Source organism: Falco naumanni, chromosome 20 (genome assembly GCF_017639655.2).
Source record: "Falco naumanni isolate bFalNau1 chromosome 20, bFalNau1.pat, whole genome shotgun sequence".
Lineage (NCBI taxonomy): Eukaryota > Metazoa > Chordata > Aves > Falconiformes > Falconidae > Falco > Falco naumanni.
Window position 1 is genome coordinate 828,179 of NC_054073.1, and position 19,725 is coordinate 847,903.

Below are 19,725 nucleotides of genomic sequence, written 5' to 3' on the forward strand. Positions count from 1 at the left end.
TGGATACATGCAACTTAAAGCACAGAGCAAATATATATATATATATATATCTTGGCCAACATAGGGCAATAGCCAGGACTAATGAGTCCTTCGGTTGAGCGTTAATGTGCTCACATTCCCCCCAAAAGGTACCAGCAGAGGAATGATCCTGCTCTTAACTATCTGTGCTCTGTGACTCAGGAGGATCAATCACTTTTCTGCCCTCCTTCATTATTCTGGGCTTTCAAAATGTTACAAAAAAAAAACCAAAACAAAAAAAAAAAAAAAAACAAAAAAAAAACCGAGAGACAGACACACACACAAACATAATTGGATACTTTTTGTCTGGGCTTGTAGCAGTAAATCCATGAAAAATTACATCCAAGTTCACGTCCTTAAGTCAGAGACAAAAGCTGCTGGCTCCCAAGATTTTAAAACAGAGACCTTTTCCCCATTCCATGTTCAGGGGACTGTGTTTCCAACAGTCTTCCCTGTCCCCCGGGACATTTTCTCCATACTAATCTACTCAGATTCCTGGAGTCTGCAAATTAAACCTGCAACTTTTTTCTCCATAAATCAAGCCCGACTTCAGATGGCTCCTGTATGATCCTTTCAGTAATAACAAATACAGTTTTGAGAATGCTTCATAAACATTAATTATATTTGTACACAGTGTATGCAGTGTTGCAAAACTAAGCCTCTGCCTTCAGATTTAGACATCCAAATGTTGAGCAACACCAACACTTTAGAAATATATGTATGAGTATTGCAAGCATCATTTTTCAAGTGTGATCATTATTTTGCTGTTTTTTGTAAAAAGCTTTTTCTAATTTTAAACCATGTGCTCCACACATACCCCAATGTTTTTTAAAGTGCATGAGACACATCCCAAGACAGTGGAAGCCAGACATCTCTCTTCCCTTCAGCAATCCGGTATGCATTATGCATAGTTTGCATTATGCGTGAATACATAATATTCATGTATTTTGAATATCGGTACCCCATAACAGTCTAGCCCCGTGAACGTTTCTCCAGTAGTGGTCTATTTAATAGCAGATCAGCAAGACAAAAGCAGCCATCCACCACCAAAGTCACACCACTCTTCACCACCACCACACCCGTCCTACAGATTTAGCCATGATGCTTGTCCTAGTGCTTGTGATGGAGGATCCTTGCTCATTTGGACCAAAGTCTGCAACAAAGGGATGTTCTTTCTTTCTCCTTCCCCAAGGACCTGTGCCAAACCTGTATTGGCCAACATAACCATAAATGATCTGGCATGTATATGCCACATATAATTTTGCTGTGAATATGCTCAGCTGCTACGTGGCCCATGGGCAATAGCCATGGTATAAAGGAGGGCAGGCGTGTGCAGCATTAGTCTCAGTGCTGAGAAGCTCGGCATAGCTTCAGTCTGCAGAAGGGGGAAGGATCACTCGGGCCCAGATTGTACACTAAACATCCAGGTTTATTCCCTTGCATGGTTTCCATACAGCCTGGGGTTTGATTTAATGAGATTTATACTCCCAGCCACCTCTAGCATGGGAAGTGCCTCTCTGAGGGTCAGCCAGGGCAAAATCATTCACTGGGAAACCTTCAAGCGTCCTCAAGGAAAGAGTTTTGAAATACTTCCTAAGTGCTTTCTATTTATTTACATAGGCAAAGTGCCTATTATAAAGTTAATATCACGTAATTCAATTTAGATATCCTGGAATCAGATCTTTGCTATCAAGTAGCTATTCATCTAGATCAGGTACATCTGATAATAAACACTGAATGGGCAAAAGTTCATCACTTCAAAAACTTTCCCATGCAGCAGACTCTCTGTTCCGGATTCCCCCTTAACATCCTTCTCTTTCCCTCTCCATTTTCAGAGAGCTTCTCCTACGCGCAGGACTACGACAGATGGCTCTCACTATTAACTTCTTTGTACTTTGCTCTTTTCCTATATTTGCGACTTCTTTTACATTGTTCATACCAAGTTTTCAGTCTGCCCTCTCAAGGAACTTCCAAGCAATGACACCTGCCCACACCTATTTAGAAGAAACAAGTTCTTAAGTCCTCATCTCAAACATGTTCTTGCTTTTCCTGCACAAAACATTGGAATAAACGAATGGGATGAATAAAACCACATTTTATCGGATTTCTTACATTCAAATATCATGTAATAACAGCACTTTAAATTACGCATAAAAGCTTCACTCATGATACTTTGTTAATATAGCCATCGTTAGTTCTAGCCCTTGAGCTTTGAGTACTTAAATACCCATTAAAAGTCAGCTTACCCCCAGGGTAGGTATGTGGGAGCAGAGGTCTGAGTGCTGGACAGTATTTCTCACCCTGTAACCATGCCAAGTCTGAGGTCTGCCAGGGAGGACACAGAATGACTCACATCAGATTTAGCTGCTACCGCCCACATATTGCTAAAAATACTTAATTCATTCTCCTGCACAATTTGTTTACATTCCTGTGGTTTGTTCCTGATTAAATAACTTCAGGTTTCCATGCTATAAATTGACCTTAAAATTCAAGATGGATGTGTGGGATTCCCCTGGGGGGGAAATTCACTTGTTGAATATATCCTGTTGAAGGCTGAGCGCAAATACTTTCAAAGAACTTTGTGAAGGCTGCACAACACATTCTACAGGCACCACACTACGTTATTACAAACCGTCAGGGTTTCAGAAAGCTCGGATGCCAAACAACTGAAAGTTACCTTTCCTTTTTATACGCCAAGACTGATCCTGTACGTTCACTACTCATTAAGAAACAACTGTGCATTAAAGCAATGTGTCAGATCTGCACACTGCGTTTTGGATAACGTGACTGAATATGATAAGAGAGATGTTAAAGCTTGATTAAGCCAGCCTGCACCAGCTGAGGATCTAAATCTGCATTTCCAACATTTTCTTAGGTGTCTCATCCAACCCCTTGTTCAAAGCAGGATCAACTCTGAATTCTGACCACGATGCTGAGAATACTCTCCATCAGCAATTGTTTCTTTTTCTTTTCTTTCTCCGCTTTATGTCAACCTGAACCTCTCTCATCTCAGTTTACACCCATCGCCTTTCATTCCCTTGCCATACACATCCACAAGCGGCCCAGCTCCATCTTCTCCTTTACTTGTGCTCACCTGGAATGACAGTTCAGCCTTTTACTTTTGTGCATCCATTTCCTGATCTATAAATGATGACAATAACTCCTCCTTTACCCTTTGGCAGGTCAGACTGATTATCCTAGATATGATCCCATTTGTGGACCATCCCTTATGCTGCTATTTCATAGCCAACACAATTTAGCCTTCATCTTCATTGGGACGTTGCAGGTAATAAAAAGCTGACGTACACAATTATAACCCAGTCTGGTCTGCTCCTTATCTGTCTCTAGGAAGCAAGCCAGCATCTTCAGCATCCATGATTTATATGCATATTGAAGAAAGATAACAATTCTCTTAAGGCACGGGCTTACACATGACAGAAGAAAAACTCTTTGCTACCTGTGTGCTGCTGCCTAATGCCGTACAACGAAAGTTGGGGTGAGTGGTTGGGAAGTGGGTGAGAAAAGCTCAAAACTTTAAGGGAAAGTGAGGCAGGTTGTGTGATAACATGTAGGGCAACCAGAGGGAGCTGTGGAGACAAAATATTACAGAATTAACTCAGCATCTTGTGAAGCTATCTGCATGACTCTGGTTTCCACCTATACACCAAGAAACAGCATTAATAAAAAAATAATAATAAGTAAAAAAATAAATCAAAACATGTTGGGATCAGGGAGGGTATGCAACACAGGTATACTCCAAGCAGATTTTACATCATTTAAATAAATATATTTGTTTTCCTGCTCTGAACAAGCCAGCATTTATTACAGTACACTTCATTATGGTTCTGGTCAGATCATGGTGAGGGAGATGCCTTTCTTCTGCCTACTCCCTTCATTCCCTTTCCTTCTGTGCTCCTCCAACATTTATTTCTTCTGAGTTTACCATGCCAACTGATAATTTGTTGACAGTCCTTTGTCTTTTTTCAGTATTCAAAATCTAGTTTAATTCCAGCTAGAAGTGAACAAAGTACAAGGGTTATGGGTTCTCCTACTGCATTTAGGGTTTTTTTCCACTGGTCTTCTAAGCCCTGGAAATGTGTTGGTAAAGGCAAAGAAAAGCCAGTGAACCCCAGTCCCCTCCACATGTGGGGGTCCTGATGAGGCTGGAAAGCAAGATGCCAACCAACAATTGCACACATCATGAGGTCATCATACAAAAAAAATTCCCTTTACCCACCAAATATTATCAAAAGACCTTCAGGAAAGGTTTTGTTCTTTTGAGCTTCTTGGGAAAGACCATCCTTCACCCTGTTGTATACCCAGTCCCTGCATTTTTTATTTTTCCAGTAGCTGTAGTTTTGTTAAATTGTGCTCATTCTGCCATAAATTTGGATTTGAGGTGTTTTCGGAACCACCCGCATAATTAAACACCATGGGAATGTTCTGAGGACTGAAAATGTTTCACAAACACTTATTAATATGTTGCCTATGCAAATAGTTGTATTATGATAATAGCTTTAGGTGACGCCTAGCGTTGGGCAATAGTATCACCTTAAACGAGATATATCAAGGTCGTTTCTGGCATTGTCCTAATTAAACTGTGATTCACTACCTCGAGTTTTGGCTTATTCAACTTTCACTTGCAGTTTGTCTAAAATCAGAAAGCCAGAGTTTCTGATAGTGTAAGAAACAGTGAATCTATACACTACTACATAATTAACTCTTGTCATCAATCTGGACCCATATTTCAGTACATACTTGCCTAATGTGCAGAATTATTGCTGATATAATGTTTGTTCAGATGATGTAAGCAAGTGGAGCCTCTTTGAAGTGAGGAGAATGAACGCTGCAGACCTACATCAGCAGAGCACCCACCCTCAAGCATTTTCCTTTGATTATTTCTTCATTAGCAAGTGCTCCTGACTCAGCTTTACAAACAAAACTTCTGTGCTCTGAAGTTAAACAGAACTGGTTTGACCACACAAACCATACCTTAGCTAGGCAAGAGCCATTATTACTGCTGTCCCTGCCTTACACAAGGATATAATTTTCTAAAACAATTTAAAATTAATAGGCACTGACAATATTAAGATTCTATATTGTGGTGTATGCAGTCTGCATTACTTTTTGCCCTTTATTGCCTTTATTACCTTTGTTAGTCACTGTAGAGCACAACACAAGAAGGAGGGGGGGAATAAAATTTTGTATAGTATTGCTACTTTATGGGAGAAATTCGAAAAGAGTTAATTACTTTGTAGTTAAGGGACTGCATCTTAATATGACAGCCAGGATTCAGTTCCTAGTTCTGTCAAGGATCTCCCAAATACCACGGAGATCGACTGAGAGGAGAATCCAGAGTGCTTAGCTAGAATCCCATTGTAGGGCTGAATTTCATAATTGCTATACGTCCTTTAATATTCATGTTCTGAAAAAGCAATGTTGGGGTGCATGCTTGGCGGGGAGAGGTCTTCCAGCTAGAAATTAGCAAAGAGTGAGAACCAAAAGACCTTGAAAACTTAGGGAGGAGTAGAAAAAATCTCTATGCTATGTTTTCAACTGAACTGTGAGTTCCTCTGACATATATGCCGTTCATCCTACCTTGTTAGGATCAGATCACAAGAACCTGAGGCTACCACTGCCATGGCACATTCCACCAGGCTGCCCACTACCCCCGCCAGTACCGATGGAAGCAACGCTGCCCCCACGTGCACGGAGGCACTGGGAGCAATGGGATGCTCCCACGCGCAGCGGCTCCCTCCAGTGGCAGAGGTGGTAGGACCTCCCCAAAGCACCGCTGCAAAACACCCATTTTCCCAAAAATCAGTTTACCACTCTCAGTTTTCCTTCTGGAGGGAAGCATCGCACATAAAAACGTCAAGCACATTTAAATGAATTAAAACCACCACCATCATGGTGTTTATGACATGGCGCCTTTATGACATTAATTTATCTTATTTTATGAGGCACCCTTGAAGATCCCCTGGGCTGCGGAGCTTATCAGGAATATTCTGGAGACATCAGAAAATGAGATTTCAAAGAAGTTCACAAACATCTATTAGTATGTCATTCACAGAAATTATTTTATGTTAATAGTAATAATATCCTAGTGGATTCAGACTGCTCTGACCTCATGCAGAACGAAGCATGTAAAACATTTATTTAATCAACTCCTCATTTTAAGCTTGCTAATTGGAGAGGGCTTCATTTTTATTTAGAAGATAACTCTGTGATAGTCTTGCTCTTTAAAGTTTTTGCACCAGATACTTCCTCTGGCTTAAAAATACATCTGTAAACCTCATTAACATTATATCAGATGAAAAACAAGCCTGGTCGTTCTAGAGATTTTTCTAGGCATGGAGACAAATACTAGATGTTAGCTTGTATTTCCAATAAGGAAATAAATCCTGTGTGTGCTGACATACTGTGCCACTGACATCTCAGACTCCCTCTGCAGTCATGTTTCTAGCAAAGATAAGTCACCAGAAGTCTATTAATTGTTAGTGTATTTTTGATTCTTAATGAAATCAGTAGGGTAAAACCAGGAAATTTCAAGATGAAAAGAACTTGCAAGTTACCATCTGCATTTTGCATTATTACTTCAGCCAGCTTTAGATAATCATAAACAGTGAGCAAAACAATTACTGCAACTACAGGAGTAATACATGCAACAAAGTTTGCTTCATAAGTAATTAAGGCCCTTTACACAAAGGGTGTCTCAGCTCCTCCAGGCAATCCGAGAAAGGGTATAAAAACTCTCTCTGTGCAAAGTTTTTCTAACTGCTTCTCTTGACTTGTTCTCTCCGGTACACTGAGTAAGTCTTATTTGACAACTATAAAAACCTTGAGTTTTATTTTGCTTTAGCATGATTTTAAAAAAAAAAATTGGGACTAAATTCTGCATAACTATTCTGACTCTCAGAGGCATTACTAAGCATCTTTCTACAGATGTTTTCTATGCAGGATAAAGGACATAAAAATAAAAGCAAAGGCTTTTCAAGACTGCTTTGGGCAGTTAATTTTATGGGAGAATTAAGAATTTCAATCTCTTGGTTCTGAAAAATTTTCAGAAAAGCTCTGAGAATAGGCTTTAGCATTGGTTTTGCTTACGTGGCATGATTGGGCAATTCAGCAATTGTCAGTGGGGGGGATTTCATAGATAACTACTGAAACAAAACCCTTGCTCGAAGTTAGTTCTGTGTAGCTTTAGACACGCAGCATTGCTGCCGTTTGTAATCTGCCCATCCTTAGCTAGTGTGAGTCCCAACTAGCTAACCAAGTAATAATTAGATACTACTAAACGTAACTGTGGAAATAAGCTTTCATTTCTAACTATTAAAACTTTGCTAGTATTTTAATGTATTTTCACAGAGAGGTTTGCAGAGTTAAGTATTTAATTTTTTTTAGATCAAAGCTACATTCTAACCTAAGGGTATTTCGGGGAAAGTACTATACTTGTCTATTGCTTTTCTTTTTTTTTTTTTTTTTTTTTTTCCCCAGAATGATGCATTTGAGGATACTTTGTCTTTCCTCTGAATGTAGTTGAGACAAATAAATAGATGAAAGAGCTCGTTGACCTGTCCGTATTTCTGTGCCTGCATGCTGCTAACACCTGATGCAAAGTAGCACTGAGCTTCTGGAGTAGCTTTTAGAAAATTTTACTTTCAGGAAACTTACTTGGCAGTGTAATATTTCATTTATTACAAAGTGTTGCTGGCTACATATTCTAGGATCCTGTATAGCACTTCTCCATAAGACTTACGGATTTCAGAATTTAGCTCCAAATTACCCACTATCTGCCTTAGAAATATTCTGCGTTTTCTGTTACTTATTGTAAGCAGCAAAAGTTGCCATGTCCCCTAGTCCTTATCTTTCAAATGTTATCAGGGACAGCAGTTCTAATATAGTGCAGCACACAGGACTTAACTGAGAATAAAACAATACTTTTGCCTTATTCATCACTATAAGCTATCTTTCATTTACAAGGTTAAAGAAAAAATAGCGTGATGCTATACCACAGAGAACTAGCTTTTATGTGAAGAATTAATCTGAAGAAAGTAATAAACACTATTAAATCTGTGTACCATAGCTGAAGCTGCAATTTGCTTATTTGGGTTGACAGTATCACCGCAACATAAATACTTTACGTTATGTGCCTTACTTATTAAACCAGTATTTTCAACTCCCTGTTTACTCTTAGCCTTTCATTTGTCTGTGTTTTAGTACCTGAAAAGTACAGGAATCAGCAAGGAAAATAAAATAGGAAATTAAGCAGGCTGCTAAACAGATTACTCAACACTCAAATCTATTGAAAATCAGATATTTTTTCCCCCCTCACTCCCTTGCATTCTATCTGTAAAATGCAGACTGTAGGCACTGCCCTGAGAAGCTGTGTGTGGGAGGAAAAGAGATGCTGTGGGAGCAAGTTCAAACTTGTATCCAGGAAATATTACAAAGGACTGGGAGGTTTTAGAGTAGATTACTATTTTGGAGGCAGTGCACAAAGGAGGGGGAGGATTTTTGCTCCTGGAGGAAGGGAACTAGAGAGAGCAAGCTTAAAGCAGCAAAGTTAAAAGGACAGACAAATGCAGGCTAGGTAAAAGGCAGCAGATGCAAAGGCAAGAAGCTCAACTGCTGTCTTTATCCAATTAATCTCTCTCCAAGATCTCATAGAGCCAAGCTTAGAAGTGTCAATAAACAAGAGCAAGGGTTTGGTTTATCTTCTAATTCTGCAAATAAATCGCAGGCACTCCCCTACCACGGCCAGGAGATGGCTTCCGACCAGCTGGCATGCACCAACCCCTGCGAGGCAAAGTGTCCCCAGCCCCTGGCCACCAGCAGCAATGAGCCTTGCGTCGTGGCCTGCGGTGACTCCCGGGTGATTATATACCCACCACCTGTTGTCGTCACCTTCCCAGGACCCATCCTCACCACCTACCCGCAGCAAACCGTCGTGGGAGCCTCAGAGCCCTCTGAGGTGGCCCTGGCAGAGCCCCCCACTGCAGCACCTCTGCCAGCAGAAGCAACAGGGAGGCTGGAGGCAGCAGCTGAGAAACTTGCCCCCCAGGTCATTGCCCGACCTGAGCCACGGTGTGCCCCAAAATACTCCTACACCTATTCTTCCCAATGGACACATCCATGCAATTCATACCGCTCTGGGAAACGGTGGACGTACTAAGCTCAGCTGTTGTGTGCACAGAGTAATTTCAAGAAACAGCAAAGGAAACTTGAGATGCAAATTGAGGGTGGAGCTGACAGGCACCAACCCCAATGCTGGGTGTTGCCTGGTTCCAGCTGAAAAGAATGAAAGCTGGAAATGCTCAGCACCTATGAAAAGCAGGTTCATGTGTGCATTTTCTCATTTTGCCTTTAGTTTAGATCTGTTATCCTCTGGCTTTCCATTTTAGTCATCTGTTTATGTTGTGCTTTGTCTTATTTCAGTTTTATTGTTGACACTGAACTTAGAGAGGTGACTTAGGATGCTAGAAATTGCACACAGCAACTGTGCCAAAGGAGAAAAAATATTTTTTATAGACTGCATCACTTTGACGTTAGTGATTAACCAAAGCCTCACTGAAATGCTGGAAAGATGGTCTCTATTCTGTACAATTTTGTTCCAGAATTGTAGAAAAGCTGTCTCTTTCCAAATAAATTTTCTGTACCAAAGTATGTCTTCTGGTTTTCATTACCACATAACAATTTCCTTCTTCTTTTATTTATCAATTGAATTCAGAGCATATTGATCCTTGGTCATTGACATTCCATGTTTCTTTTTTGAGTACAAATGTCAAAAAATCCCAGTAACACTTTTCTACACAATGTCATTAAACATGTGCTGAATGTGTGACACTCCCTAGGACCAGCCTGAGTCCCTGGGAGCTGCTGCTTGCAACAGCAGTCCCTGCAAGGGCTCAGGTAATGATCAACTCCTAATTTGCCACGTACATCTCAGGACAGATCAACTTTCCCTACTTTGCCCCAAGCCCCAAAGCAAAACATGAATCTGGGTGCAGCAGACAGGGTGGAGAGATGCACAGCCCACGCACAGCCCTCTGACACACTCTGCAGAACTTCCCTGAGGTCACAGGGGGAAGGATGCCCTTGGGCTGCCCACAGATGACAGCACTCATGAATGCACTAGCCACATTGCAGGGTGCATGCTCAATGCATCACCCAGAGCATCATGACTGACTGGTGGGAACAGGGTGCAAAGTATGAATAGGAAAGAAATACACCACTGGTTGCTCTCTCACTCATCTATAGACCTCATAAAGCGAGAAGTAGAACTTCACCCTTCAAATCTGTCTTTTGTGATTAAGCTAATAATTTTCTCATAACTTCCCTACCTAGCAGTTCAAAAGACTTTTCTCAGAGAACTATTCAGAGCTTCCACAAATGTTTTTAGTGGATAGATTACCATCTAACATTTCATATCATCTCTCAGTTAGAGACATAATTGCAGTCACAGTAAAAAACAAATTCAGACAAAAAAGAAAAAATCATTCATGCAATGCAGATTCTTTAATGTGGATGCAAAATGCAACAAACAGTGTCAACAAGAAACAAAACAACAAGGAAAAAATGAATTTGGAGCGGGAAAATCATAAGGCTGCAGCAAGACACAACCCAGGGCTCCACCAGAAAGATCCCCTCCCGCCCTCTTGTGTTTCAGGCAGGGAGTCTTAGAGCCTGGCAGAACCGGGGAGACTCTCATCCGAGGAAGACTACAGCTTCGTTGTGTTGCAGGTAGGAGGGGAGACTTGGAAGCCCTAAAGTTGCCAGCATAAGATCTGCAAGGTTACTCTGTGCAAATAAGCAAAGACCATACAGACCCAGTAGCTGCTTTGCCACAGCCTAAAGAGGGGCTGCAAGCTCTGCTCTGCATCTGGTGGTAGAAGACGAGAGGTGCGATGTGTGGAGACCCAGGGCAGAGGCGGCACTGAACTCTGTGGATATTTGGGGCTTAGCAGGGTCCACAGTTACCATTGAGGTACCTGTGGCCTCGGCCCCAACCACCATATCCACAACCGCCAAATCCTCCATAGCCACCATAACCTCCATAGCCCCCATAGCCCCCATAGCCCCCATAGCCCCCATAGCCCCCATAGCCTCCAAAACCACCACGGCCTCCAAAAGTGCCACCGTAGCCTCCGCCAACGCCGGGAGCTCCCGCTGAGCCAACAACACTCTGCTGTGGGAAGGAGCTGAGGATGGGCCCGGGGAAGGTGATCACCGAGGGTGGCGGCTGGATCACCACGGTGGAGTCAGGGCACTGCCGCACGCAGGGCTCGTTGCAGGTGTCAGCCAGCGGGGCCGGGGCGGCCACCCCACAGGAGGTGTTGCACAGGCTGGTGCAGGACATCCTTGTGTTCAGCAGGTGATGCTGCAAGAAAGGACAGAGCTCCGGGTCAGTGTCAGGCCCAATCCCAAAACCCTCCTGTCTCTCTCACACTTGGAACCTGTGTCCCAGGACAGGCTCTGGATCCTCTCCGGCAGTCACAGCAAGAAGAGGCTCCACAGTTCAAATGCTGGTATGAACCAGTGTTTGCCATGGTGCGCCCTGGGCCTGGCTTGACCAAAGGGAACAGAAAATCTCCCTCAACCAAAGCAAATGGAAAATGAACATCTCCCAAAGGATTTGAGTCTCTTGGTGTACTCAGAGCATTGTACCCACAAGGTTAAATTCCCATCCTTTCCATAGCTCTGAAACAGCACGATCCCGTCCTTACTATGCCCGATGAAAGCGTGGTGGAGCCCCAAGCAAACGATGCCTCAGGAAAGCCACTGCTGAGGAAGGAGAGAGGGAGGTAAGACTTGCACTTACCACAGTGATCAGAGAGGCAAGTGGGAGAAGATGGATAGCCAGCTGTGAAGCCCTCAGCTCTTATATACATGTCGCCGACTGACCGAGGAATCGCCCAAGGCGTGGTGGTAATAACCCCATGTAATCATGAGATCAAGTGGACAAAATTCATGACATAAATAGCGATATGAGATAATTAAGTGCCTCCTCATTGGGGACACTGGAACACAAATGTGCCCCGGAGAAAAAAGAGGTAATGGGAGGGACAGGACATGACACATCATTACATCAAAGACAAGGCGTTACTGTAGCTGAACTCGCGGCACCAATAAACCCCAATCTGTCCCTAATCCTTCACTTTGCTTGCACAGAAGAATTCTGGGCATCTTGCAGAAGATTGCTGTTCCCAACCACGCCACACTCAGCAGAGCAGAGCCAGGCGCCCATGGCCGGCAGTGCCCAGCGTGCCTCTGCCTGTGCCTGTGGGGAGCACGGCCACGTGCAGCCTGGCTCTGGGTGGGCGCTCGGCCAGCCTCTCCTGGCACAGCCCTCAATGCCCCGCTGAGTGATTGAGCTCCGCTAGAGACAGGAAGACCACACGCACAGACATGTAGCTGAAGGAGCTGTGAGTGTGTTGGTCCTGTTCCTGCCCTCCAGCTCATCCATGCACTTCCACCCTCAGACAGGTCCCTAGCGCCTGATCCCGCTGCCCTCTAACCCACATTCTCTGTCAGTGCTGTTCATAGATGGGGGTTCATCCCACACAGGACTCATCTCCGCCATTTTTTCCATGTCCATGATGTGAAGTCAGGAGTTAAAACCCAACTTGTATAGCATCAGGAAAATGTCCAAGGATAAGGGCTGCCATTGCACTGGAACTGCCATTTCCCAAGTTCCTGCTGTCATGGGGCCATGGTTGGCATTTACGAGCTGCCGTGAGCTGGGTGGATAGTTTATTCCTTTGCCCAACCTCCTGGCACCTCTGTTTACCAGCCAGTAAATGAGAGGTAATAAGAGGTGTAATGGCTGGGCACTGGGTTGCAAAAAATGCCTTGAGATACCCAATATCTTGCCAATAAGCAGAGTGGGAGGATTACAAACAGATCGGGGTTTATTCATGACACTCATTCACCTAAAACTGTGAATTGTCTTTCATGTAATGACGTGTCACGGTCTATGACTCCAATTACCTCTTTAATTTCAAAGGAATATTTGCTCCCTCGTATACCCACTCAGGAAGATTATCATTGTCCTGCATTACAGATTTTTCCTAAGGCTTATCTGCTAGAATTGATGATTAAATGGCGCTTCTGCCACCAACCTCCGTGACCACTGCCCCGGGCAGCCTGGGACGTGTATAAAAGAGCTGAGGGCTTCACAGCCCTCTATCCACTCGGCTTTGCTTGACTCTCCTGATCAACAGGGTAAGTCCAGCTCCTGGCAGCCCCTTGGGGATCTCTCCCTGCCTCCCTGCCTCCCTCGATACAGCCCCTTCCCCGCACCTCTGCCTAATCCCCGGTGTCTTTGCCAGGACTCCTTGCCTGCCTGAAAGATGTCCTGCACCAGCCTGTGCAACACCTCCTGTGGGGTGGCCGCCCCGGCCCCGCTGGCTGACACCTGCAACGAGCCCTGCGTGCGGCAGTGCCCTGACTCCACCGTGGTGATCCAGCCGCCACCCTCGGTGATCACCTTCCCCGGGCCCATCCTCAGCTCCTTCCCGCAGCACAGTGTTGTTGGCTCAGCGGGAGCTCCCGGTGTTGGCGGAGGCTACGGCGGCACTTTTGGAGGCCGTGGTGGTTTTGGAGGCTATGGGGGCTATGGTGGCTATGGGGGCTATGGGGGCTATGGGGGCTATGGATACGGTGGTTGGGGCCGAGGCTGCGGATACCTCAGGGGCAGCTGTGGACCCTGCTAAGCTCCACAACACTTGATCCTGCCACAGAAGTAGACGAGGACCTGAAAAGGCCGTGGCACATCCCAACACAACGCTCGAAGGAAGGATATTGCTTTGGCACAGCTGGGCCCCAGAGCTTGGACGCCTTGTGCGTGCTTGTGGCCTTACTCTGCCTTTCTTCCTGCCCTGCTTGAGCATCCCTTCACGTCTTGTTGCACCCTGATGACAGTGACCCGCGCTGGGTGCCTGCTCCTGGGGCACGGCTGACGCTCGTTGTTGCTCTGCCCACTGCCAGGAGACAGCGGAAGGCCCTGGCCAGGACTCTGCTCTTGTCCCAGCTCCCCCCTCCCCTGGAACTGCAATAAAAGCTCTGTTGCATCACAATGTCGACCCATGATGCTTTTTCTTCACCCTTCCTTCCGCCTTCCCACTTCCCCCAGACCTCGTGGCACGTGGGCTGCTTGAATCTCCCACGGTGATGCCCTTGGACCATTTGGGCAGTTTGCTCCGGGTGCTACAGCTGAGGATGACAGTCCCACCTGGGTCTTGTGCAGCACATTGCACTGAGCTTCCTCTGCTCTCCCACCGGCCGTAAGCACAGCACGTTCCCAGAGCTCCCTTTGAACACGTGCAAGTGCCACAGGTGACTGGCAGAAGCTCTTCCCAATGCTCTGCAAAACCAGCACGCCGGGCCTTACCTCCTTTCATTGGCTTGTTGTTGGTCACCTCTGGAGGTCCAGGGAAGTGGAGGCGCAAACACTGCATGGACGGGGCTGCTGCCCGATGCTGACCATGCACCTGTGCCCAGCTAGAGGTGAGGGCACTGGCATGAGGGAAGACACACACACAGCAACTTTTCCCAAGTTTCTCCTCAGAGCCATGAAGAGGCCGCGAGTATGCAGTCACACGAAGCATAAAGCTCTTTGTGGAGGAGGTTGGGCTGCCTGCCTTCCTGAGGTCCCTCTCTGCCCCAGCTGTCTCCTCATGGTGTGATCCCTGCACTGCAAGGTGCTCTTGGGCAGAGACAGTTCTGGCCACAGCCATTGTGGAGGGCAGTGGGACACCTCTTGGGTCCCTGATGCTGACCTCCAGGAAAGATGTGTCATCCGCAATTGTCAACACAGGGGATGGGAAAGAAGGCAGCAAAACGTCAAGATCAGACACTCTTTTCCCTCACTGCCTGGAGAGAAGCTCGCACATCTCATCTTGCCTTTGAGGATTTGTCTGCACGTGCACATCCTCCCATGTGGCAAGGTCAGCCTGCACTGAGTCTCAGCCATCTGCCCATTCCTGGCTGAGGAGGTGTCCCCTGTGTGTCTGCTGAGGGAACAGTGCTGGGAGTGGGGTTTGGTGACCCCGTTTACAGCGGCTGAGGCTGGGGGCTTTGGCGGGCTGTGGCAGCGTGGGCTGCTTTGTGGGCTCATGTGTGAGGAAGAGTGGGGATGGGCCAGCAAATTTGTAGCACAACAGGGGGTGGTGGGAAGCTCTGCTGTCGTTCCTGGGCACAGCGTGTCCACAGGTAGCAGGGGGGTGACACAGGGAATCCCGAGAAGAGCTTCTACTCCACCGGTGGTGGCAAGGTGATGCCAACATGGGTCCAACCAGCAGTGGAAGATGGAGGAAAAATAAGAAAAGGAGGGGGTGGAGGTTTGCAGTGCTGCAGAGTACAGGAGCCCAAAGTGTGGAGAAGAAATCGAGGGCAGAGAGGGAGAAGCTGTTGTTGAACAAGACAAGTACGGCCCCGGCTGCAGGTGACCATCTGGCAGAGGGACATGCTGCCAAGGGCCGGCAGGAGGAAGCGAGGCAGCTCCCGCAGGCCACCCTGCAGAGGCCCTGGGTGGCAGCTGGCTAGGACAGCCCGGGGAGCCAAGGCTGCTGCTGGGAGCGTTGCCTACAGAGGAAGGTTGAAGAAAACAACCATGGGACAACACTGCGATGCAACAGAGATTTTATTGCAGTTCCAGGGGAGCGGGGAGTTGGGACAAGAGCAAAGCACTGGTGGGGGCTTTCCCCTGTCTCCTGGCAGTGGGCAGAGCAACAACGAGCATCAGCCGTGCCACAGGAGCAGGCACCCAGCATGATGCTGCGTTGTCAAAGAGCAGCAAGTCTTGAAGGGATGCTCAAGCAGGGCAGGAAGAAAGGCAGAGTGGGCCCCACACATGCACGAGGCATCCAAGCTCTGGGGCCCAGCTGTGCCAAAGCAATGTCCTTCCTTCAGGTGTTGTGTTGGGATGTGCCATGGTCTTTTCAGGTCCTCGTCTTCTTCTGTGGCCAGGTCAAGTGTTGTGGAGCTTAGCAGGGTCCACAGTTGCCATTGAGGTACCTGTGGCCTCTGCCCCAGCTCCCATATCCACAACCGCCAAATCCTCCGTAGCCGCCATAACCTCCATAGCCCCCATAACCTCCATAGCCCCCACAGCTCCCATAGCCTCCATAACCCCCATAGCCCCAAAGGCCTCCATAGCCACCATAGCCCCCATAGCCCCAAAGGCCTCCATAGCCACCATAGCCCCCATAGCCCCCATAGCCCCCATAGCCTCCATAGCCTCCATAGCCTCCAAAACCACCACGGCCTCCAAAAGTGCCGCCGTAACCCCAGCCAACGCCGGGAGCACCCGCTGAGCCAACAACACTCTGCTGTGGGAAGGAGCTGAGGATGGGCCCGGGGAAGGTGATCACCGAGGGTGGCGGCTGGATCACCACCGTGGAGTCAGGGCACTGCCGCACGCAGGGCTCGTTGCAGGTGTCAGCCAGCGGGGCCGGGGCGGCCACCCCACAGGAGGTGTTGCACAGGCTGGTGCAGGACATCCTTGTGTTCAGCAGGTGATGCTGCAAGAAAGGACAGAGCTCCGGGTCAGTGTCAGGCCCAATCCCAAAACCCTCCTGTCTCTCTCACACTTGGAACCTGTGTCCCAGGACAGGCTCTGGATCCTCTCCGGCAGTCACAGCAAGAAGAGGCTCCACAGTTCAAATGCTGGTATGAACCAGTGTTTGCCATGGTGCGCCCTGGGCCTGGCTTGACCAAAGGGAACAGAAAATCTCCCTCAACCAAAGCAAATGGAAAATGAACATCTCCCAAAGGATTTGAGTCTCTTGGTGTACTCAGAGCATTGTACCCACAAGGTTAAATTCCCATCCTTTCCATAGCTCTGAAACAGCACGATCCCATCCTTACTATGCCCGATGAAAGCGTGGTGGAGCCCCAAGCAAACGATGCCTCAGGAAAGCCACTGCTGAGGAAGGAGAGAGGGAGGTAAGACTTGCACTTACCACAGTGATCAGAGAGGCAAGTGGGAGAAGATGGATAGCCAGCTGTGAAGCCCTCAGCTCTTATATACATGTCGCCGACTGACCGAGGAATCGCCCAAGGCGTGGTGGTAATAACCCCATGTAATCATGAGATCAAGTGGACAAAATTCATGACATAAATAGCGATATGAGATAATTAAGTGCCTCCTCATTGGGGACACTGGAACACAAATGTGCCCCGGAGAAAAAAGAGGTAATGGGAGGGACAGGACATGACACATCATTACATCAAAGACAAGGCGTTACTGTAGCTGAACTCGCGGCACCAATAAACCCCAATCTGTCCCTAATCCTTCACTTTGCTTGCACAGAAGAATTCTGGGCATCTTGCAGAAGATTGCTGTTCCCAACCACGCCACACTCAGCAGAGCAGAGCCAGGCGCCCATGGCCGGCAGTGCCCAGCGTGCCTCTGCCTGTGCCTGTGGGGAGCACGGCCACGTGCAGCCTGGCTCTGGGTGGGCGCTCGGCCAGCCTCTCCTGGCACAGCCCTCAATGCCCCGCTGAGTGATTGAGCTCCTCCAGAGAGGGCTTGGCGAGAACCGTGCTCACAGGCACGAGGCTGAAGGAGCCGACACTGACATGGTCCCTTTGATGCCCTTCTTCTCCTCCATATATGCCCCCCACATTCAGAGGTCTCCATGCTCTATCCTACTGCCATGCCCACTGCATCTCAACCAGCCTCGGTGCGCTCGTGGGACCGATCCCCTCTACTCTTTGCATGGCTGTCAAGTGAATCCAGGACCTTAATACCTCTACAGCCTTAGAGGTGGGCAATTAACAGAGATGTCTGTGGACCCCATGACAATGAGATGCTGTTGCTGGCATTCAGAGATGGTGGAAATTTGGAAGTCACTTCAAGCGTGTGGAAGGGCTTCTCCATGTGCCCAGCGTCCCGGTTCCTCTGTTTACCAGTCTGTAAGAGAAAGGTAATGACAGACGTGATTGCTATGCCCAGGATTGCAAAGCACTTCTGCAAGATGCTTACGACTTATCTACACAGGGAGCTTGAGGATTAGGGAGAGATTGAGGTCTATTGTGATGCGAGTTCGGCTACAGCAGCGCGTACTCTTTCATGTAATGATGTCTCACGACAAATCCCTCCCATCACACGTATGCTTTGCAAGGCACGTTTGTACACAAATGTCCCTCGCGAGGCGGCATATAACACTCCCAGCATCATTATCTTTACGATGAAGATTGTGTGCTTGATCTCATGATTACGTGGGGATTCAACCACCACCCCGTGGCCACTGCCCCGGGCAGCCTGGGACGTGTATAAAAGAGCTGAGGGCTTCACAGCCCTCTATCCACTCGGCTTTGCTTGACTCTCCTGATCAACAGGGTAAGTCCAGCTCCTGGCAGCCCCTTGGGGATCTCTCCCTGCCTCCCTGCCTCCCTCGATACAGCCCCTTCCCCGCACCTCTGCCTAATCCCCGGTGTCTTTGCCAGGACTCCTTGCCTGCCTGAAAGATGTCCTGCACCAGCCTGTGCAACACCTCCTGTGGGGTGGCCGCCCCGGCCCCGCTGGCTGACACCTGCAACGAGCCCTGCGTGCGGCAGTGCCCTGACTCCACGGTGGTGATCCAGCCGCCACCCTCGGTGATCACCTTCCCCGGGCCCATCCTCAGCTCCTTCCCACAGCAGAGTGTTGTTGGCTCAGCGGGAGCTCCCGGCGTTGGCTGGGGTTACGGTGGCACTTTTGGAGGCCGTGGTGGTTTTGGAGGCTATGGAGGCTATGGGGGCTATGGGGGCTATGGGGGCTATGGTGGCTATGGAGGCCTTTGGGGCCATGGGGGCTATGGTGGCTATGGAGGCCTTTGGGGCTATGGGGGTTATGGAGGATTTGGCGGTTGTGGATATGGGAGCTGGCGCCGAGGCCACAGGTACCTCAATGGCAACTGTGGACCCTGCTAAGCTCCACAACACTTGACCTGGCCACAGAAGGAGGCGAGGACCTGAAAAGACCATGGCACATCCCAACACAACACCTGAAGGAAGGACATTGCTTTGGCACAGCTGGGCCCCAGAGCTTGGATGCCTCGTGCATGTGTGGGGCCCACTCTGCCTTTCTTCCTGCCCTGCTTGAGCATCCCTTCAAGACTTGCTGCTCTTTGACAACGCAGCATCATGCTGGGTGCCTGCTCCTGTGGCACGGCTGATGCTCGTTGTTGCTCTGCCCACTGCCAGGAGACAGGGGAAAGCCCCCACCAGTGCTTTGCTCTTGTCCCAACTCCCCGCTCCCCTGGAACTGCAATAAAATCTCTGTTGCATCGCAGTGTTGTCCCATGGTTGTTTTCTTCAACCTTCCTCTGTAGGCAACGCTCCCAGCAGCAGCCTTGGCTCCCCGGGCTGTCCTAGCCAGCTGCCACCCAGGGCCTCTGCAGGGTGGCCTGCGGGAGCTGCCTCGCTTCCTCCTGCCGGCCCTTGGCAGCATGTCCCTCTGCCAGATGGTCACCTGCAGCCGGGGCCGTACTTGTCTTGTTCAACAACAGCTTCTCCCTCTCTGCCCTCGATTTCTTCTCCACACTTTGGGCTCCTGTACTCTGCAGCACTGCAAACCTCCACCCCCCTCCTTTTCTTATTTTTCCTCCATCTTCCACTGCTGGTTGGACCCATGTTGGCATCACCTTGCCACCACCGGTGGAGTAGAAGCTCTTCTCGGGATTCCCTGTGTCACCCCCCTGCTACCTGTGGACATGCTGT

The 19,725-nt window shown here is 48.0% G+C and overlaps 5 protein-coding genes across 9 annotated transcripts; 3 read left to right on the forward strand and 2 right to left on the reverse strand.

The window, feature by feature from the left end:
* Positions 1 to 8,785: 8,785 nt before the first annotated feature.
* On the forward strand, positions 8,786 to 9,193 carry LOC121080022 (feather keratin 4-like). The gene has a single exon (XM_040577873.1). It carries the CDS (start codon positions 8,786 to 8,788, stop codon positions 9,191 to 9,193), a length of 408 nt encoding a protein of 135 aa, XP_040433807.1.
* A 1,785-nt stretch (positions 9,194 to 10,978) lies between these two features.
* LOC121080067 (claw keratin-like) lies at positions 10,979 to 11,377 on the reverse strand. Its single transcript, XM_040577923.1, has one exon. It carries the CDS (start codon positions 11,375 to 11,377, stop codon positions 10,979 to 10,981), a length of 399 nt encoding a protein of 132 aa, XP_040433857.1.
* A 1,993-nt stretch (positions 11,378 to 13,370) lies between these two features.
* Positions 13,371 to 13,733, forward strand: LOC121080070 (claw keratin-like). The gene has a single exon (XM_040577926.1). The coding sequence runs from the start codon at positions 13,371 to 13,373 to the stop codon at positions 13,731 to 13,733; it is 363 nt and encodes a 120-aa protein (XP_040433860.1).
* A 2,271-nt stretch (positions 13,734 to 16,004) lies between these two features.
* Positions 16,005 to 16,520, reverse strand: LOC121080065 (claw keratin-like). Of its 4 annotated transcripts, none has more exons than XM_040577919.1 (2): positions 16,223 to 16,520; positions 16,005 to 16,114 (listed from the first exon to the last, which is right to left on the reverse strand). In XM_040577919.1, exons 1-2 carry the CDS (start codon positions 16,518 to 16,520, stop codon positions 16,005 to 16,007), a joined length of 408 nt encoding a protein of 135 aa, XP_040433853.1. The 4 variants fall into 4 exon arrangements, with proteins under 4 accessions (XP_040433853.1, XP_040433851.1, XP_040433852.1 ...); XM_040577917.1 differs by having other exon boundaries at positions 16,214 to 16,520; XM_040577918.1 differs by having other exon boundaries at positions 16,005 to 16,096; positions 16,196 to 16,520.
* Positions 16,521 to 18,492: 1,972 nt separating this feature from the next.
* On the forward strand, positions 18,493 to 18,936 carry LOC121080066 (claw keratin-like). 2 transcript variants are annotated; one of them, XM_040577922.1, is made up of 2 exons: positions 18,493 to 18,799; positions 18,836 to 18,936. In XM_040577922.1, exons 1-2 carry the CDS (start codon positions 18,493 to 18,495, stop codon positions 18,934 to 18,936), a joined length of 408 nt encoding a protein of 135 aa, XP_040433856.1. The 2 variants fall into 2 exon arrangements, with proteins under 2 accessions (XP_040433856.1, XP_040433855.1); XM_040577921.1 differs by having other exon boundaries at positions 18,493 to 18,936.
* Positions 18,937 to 19,725: the final 789 nt, after the last annotated feature.

Bases quoted from the DNA above. Each gene is read 5' to 3' on its own strand.
- LOC121080065 (XM_040577916.1), bottom strand. From the start codon at position 16,520: ATGTCCTGCACCAGCCTGTGCAACACCTCCTGTGGGGTGGCCGCCCCG.
- LOC121080070 (XM_040577926.1), top strand. From the start codon at position 13,371: ATGTCCTGCACCAGCCTGTGCAACACCTCCTGTGGGGTGGCCGCCCCG.
- LOC121080067 (XM_040577923.1), bottom strand. From the start codon at position 11,377: ATGTCCTGCACCAGCCTGTGCAACACCTCCTGTGGGGTGGCCGCCCCG.
- LOC121080066 (XM_040577921.1), top strand. From the start codon at position 18,493: ATGTCCTGCACCAGCCTGTGCAACACCTCCTGTGGGGTGGCCGCCCCG.
- LOC121080022 (XM_040577873.1), top strand. From the start codon at position 8,786: ATGGCTTCCGACCAGCTGGCATGCACCAACCCCTGCGAGGCAAAGTGT.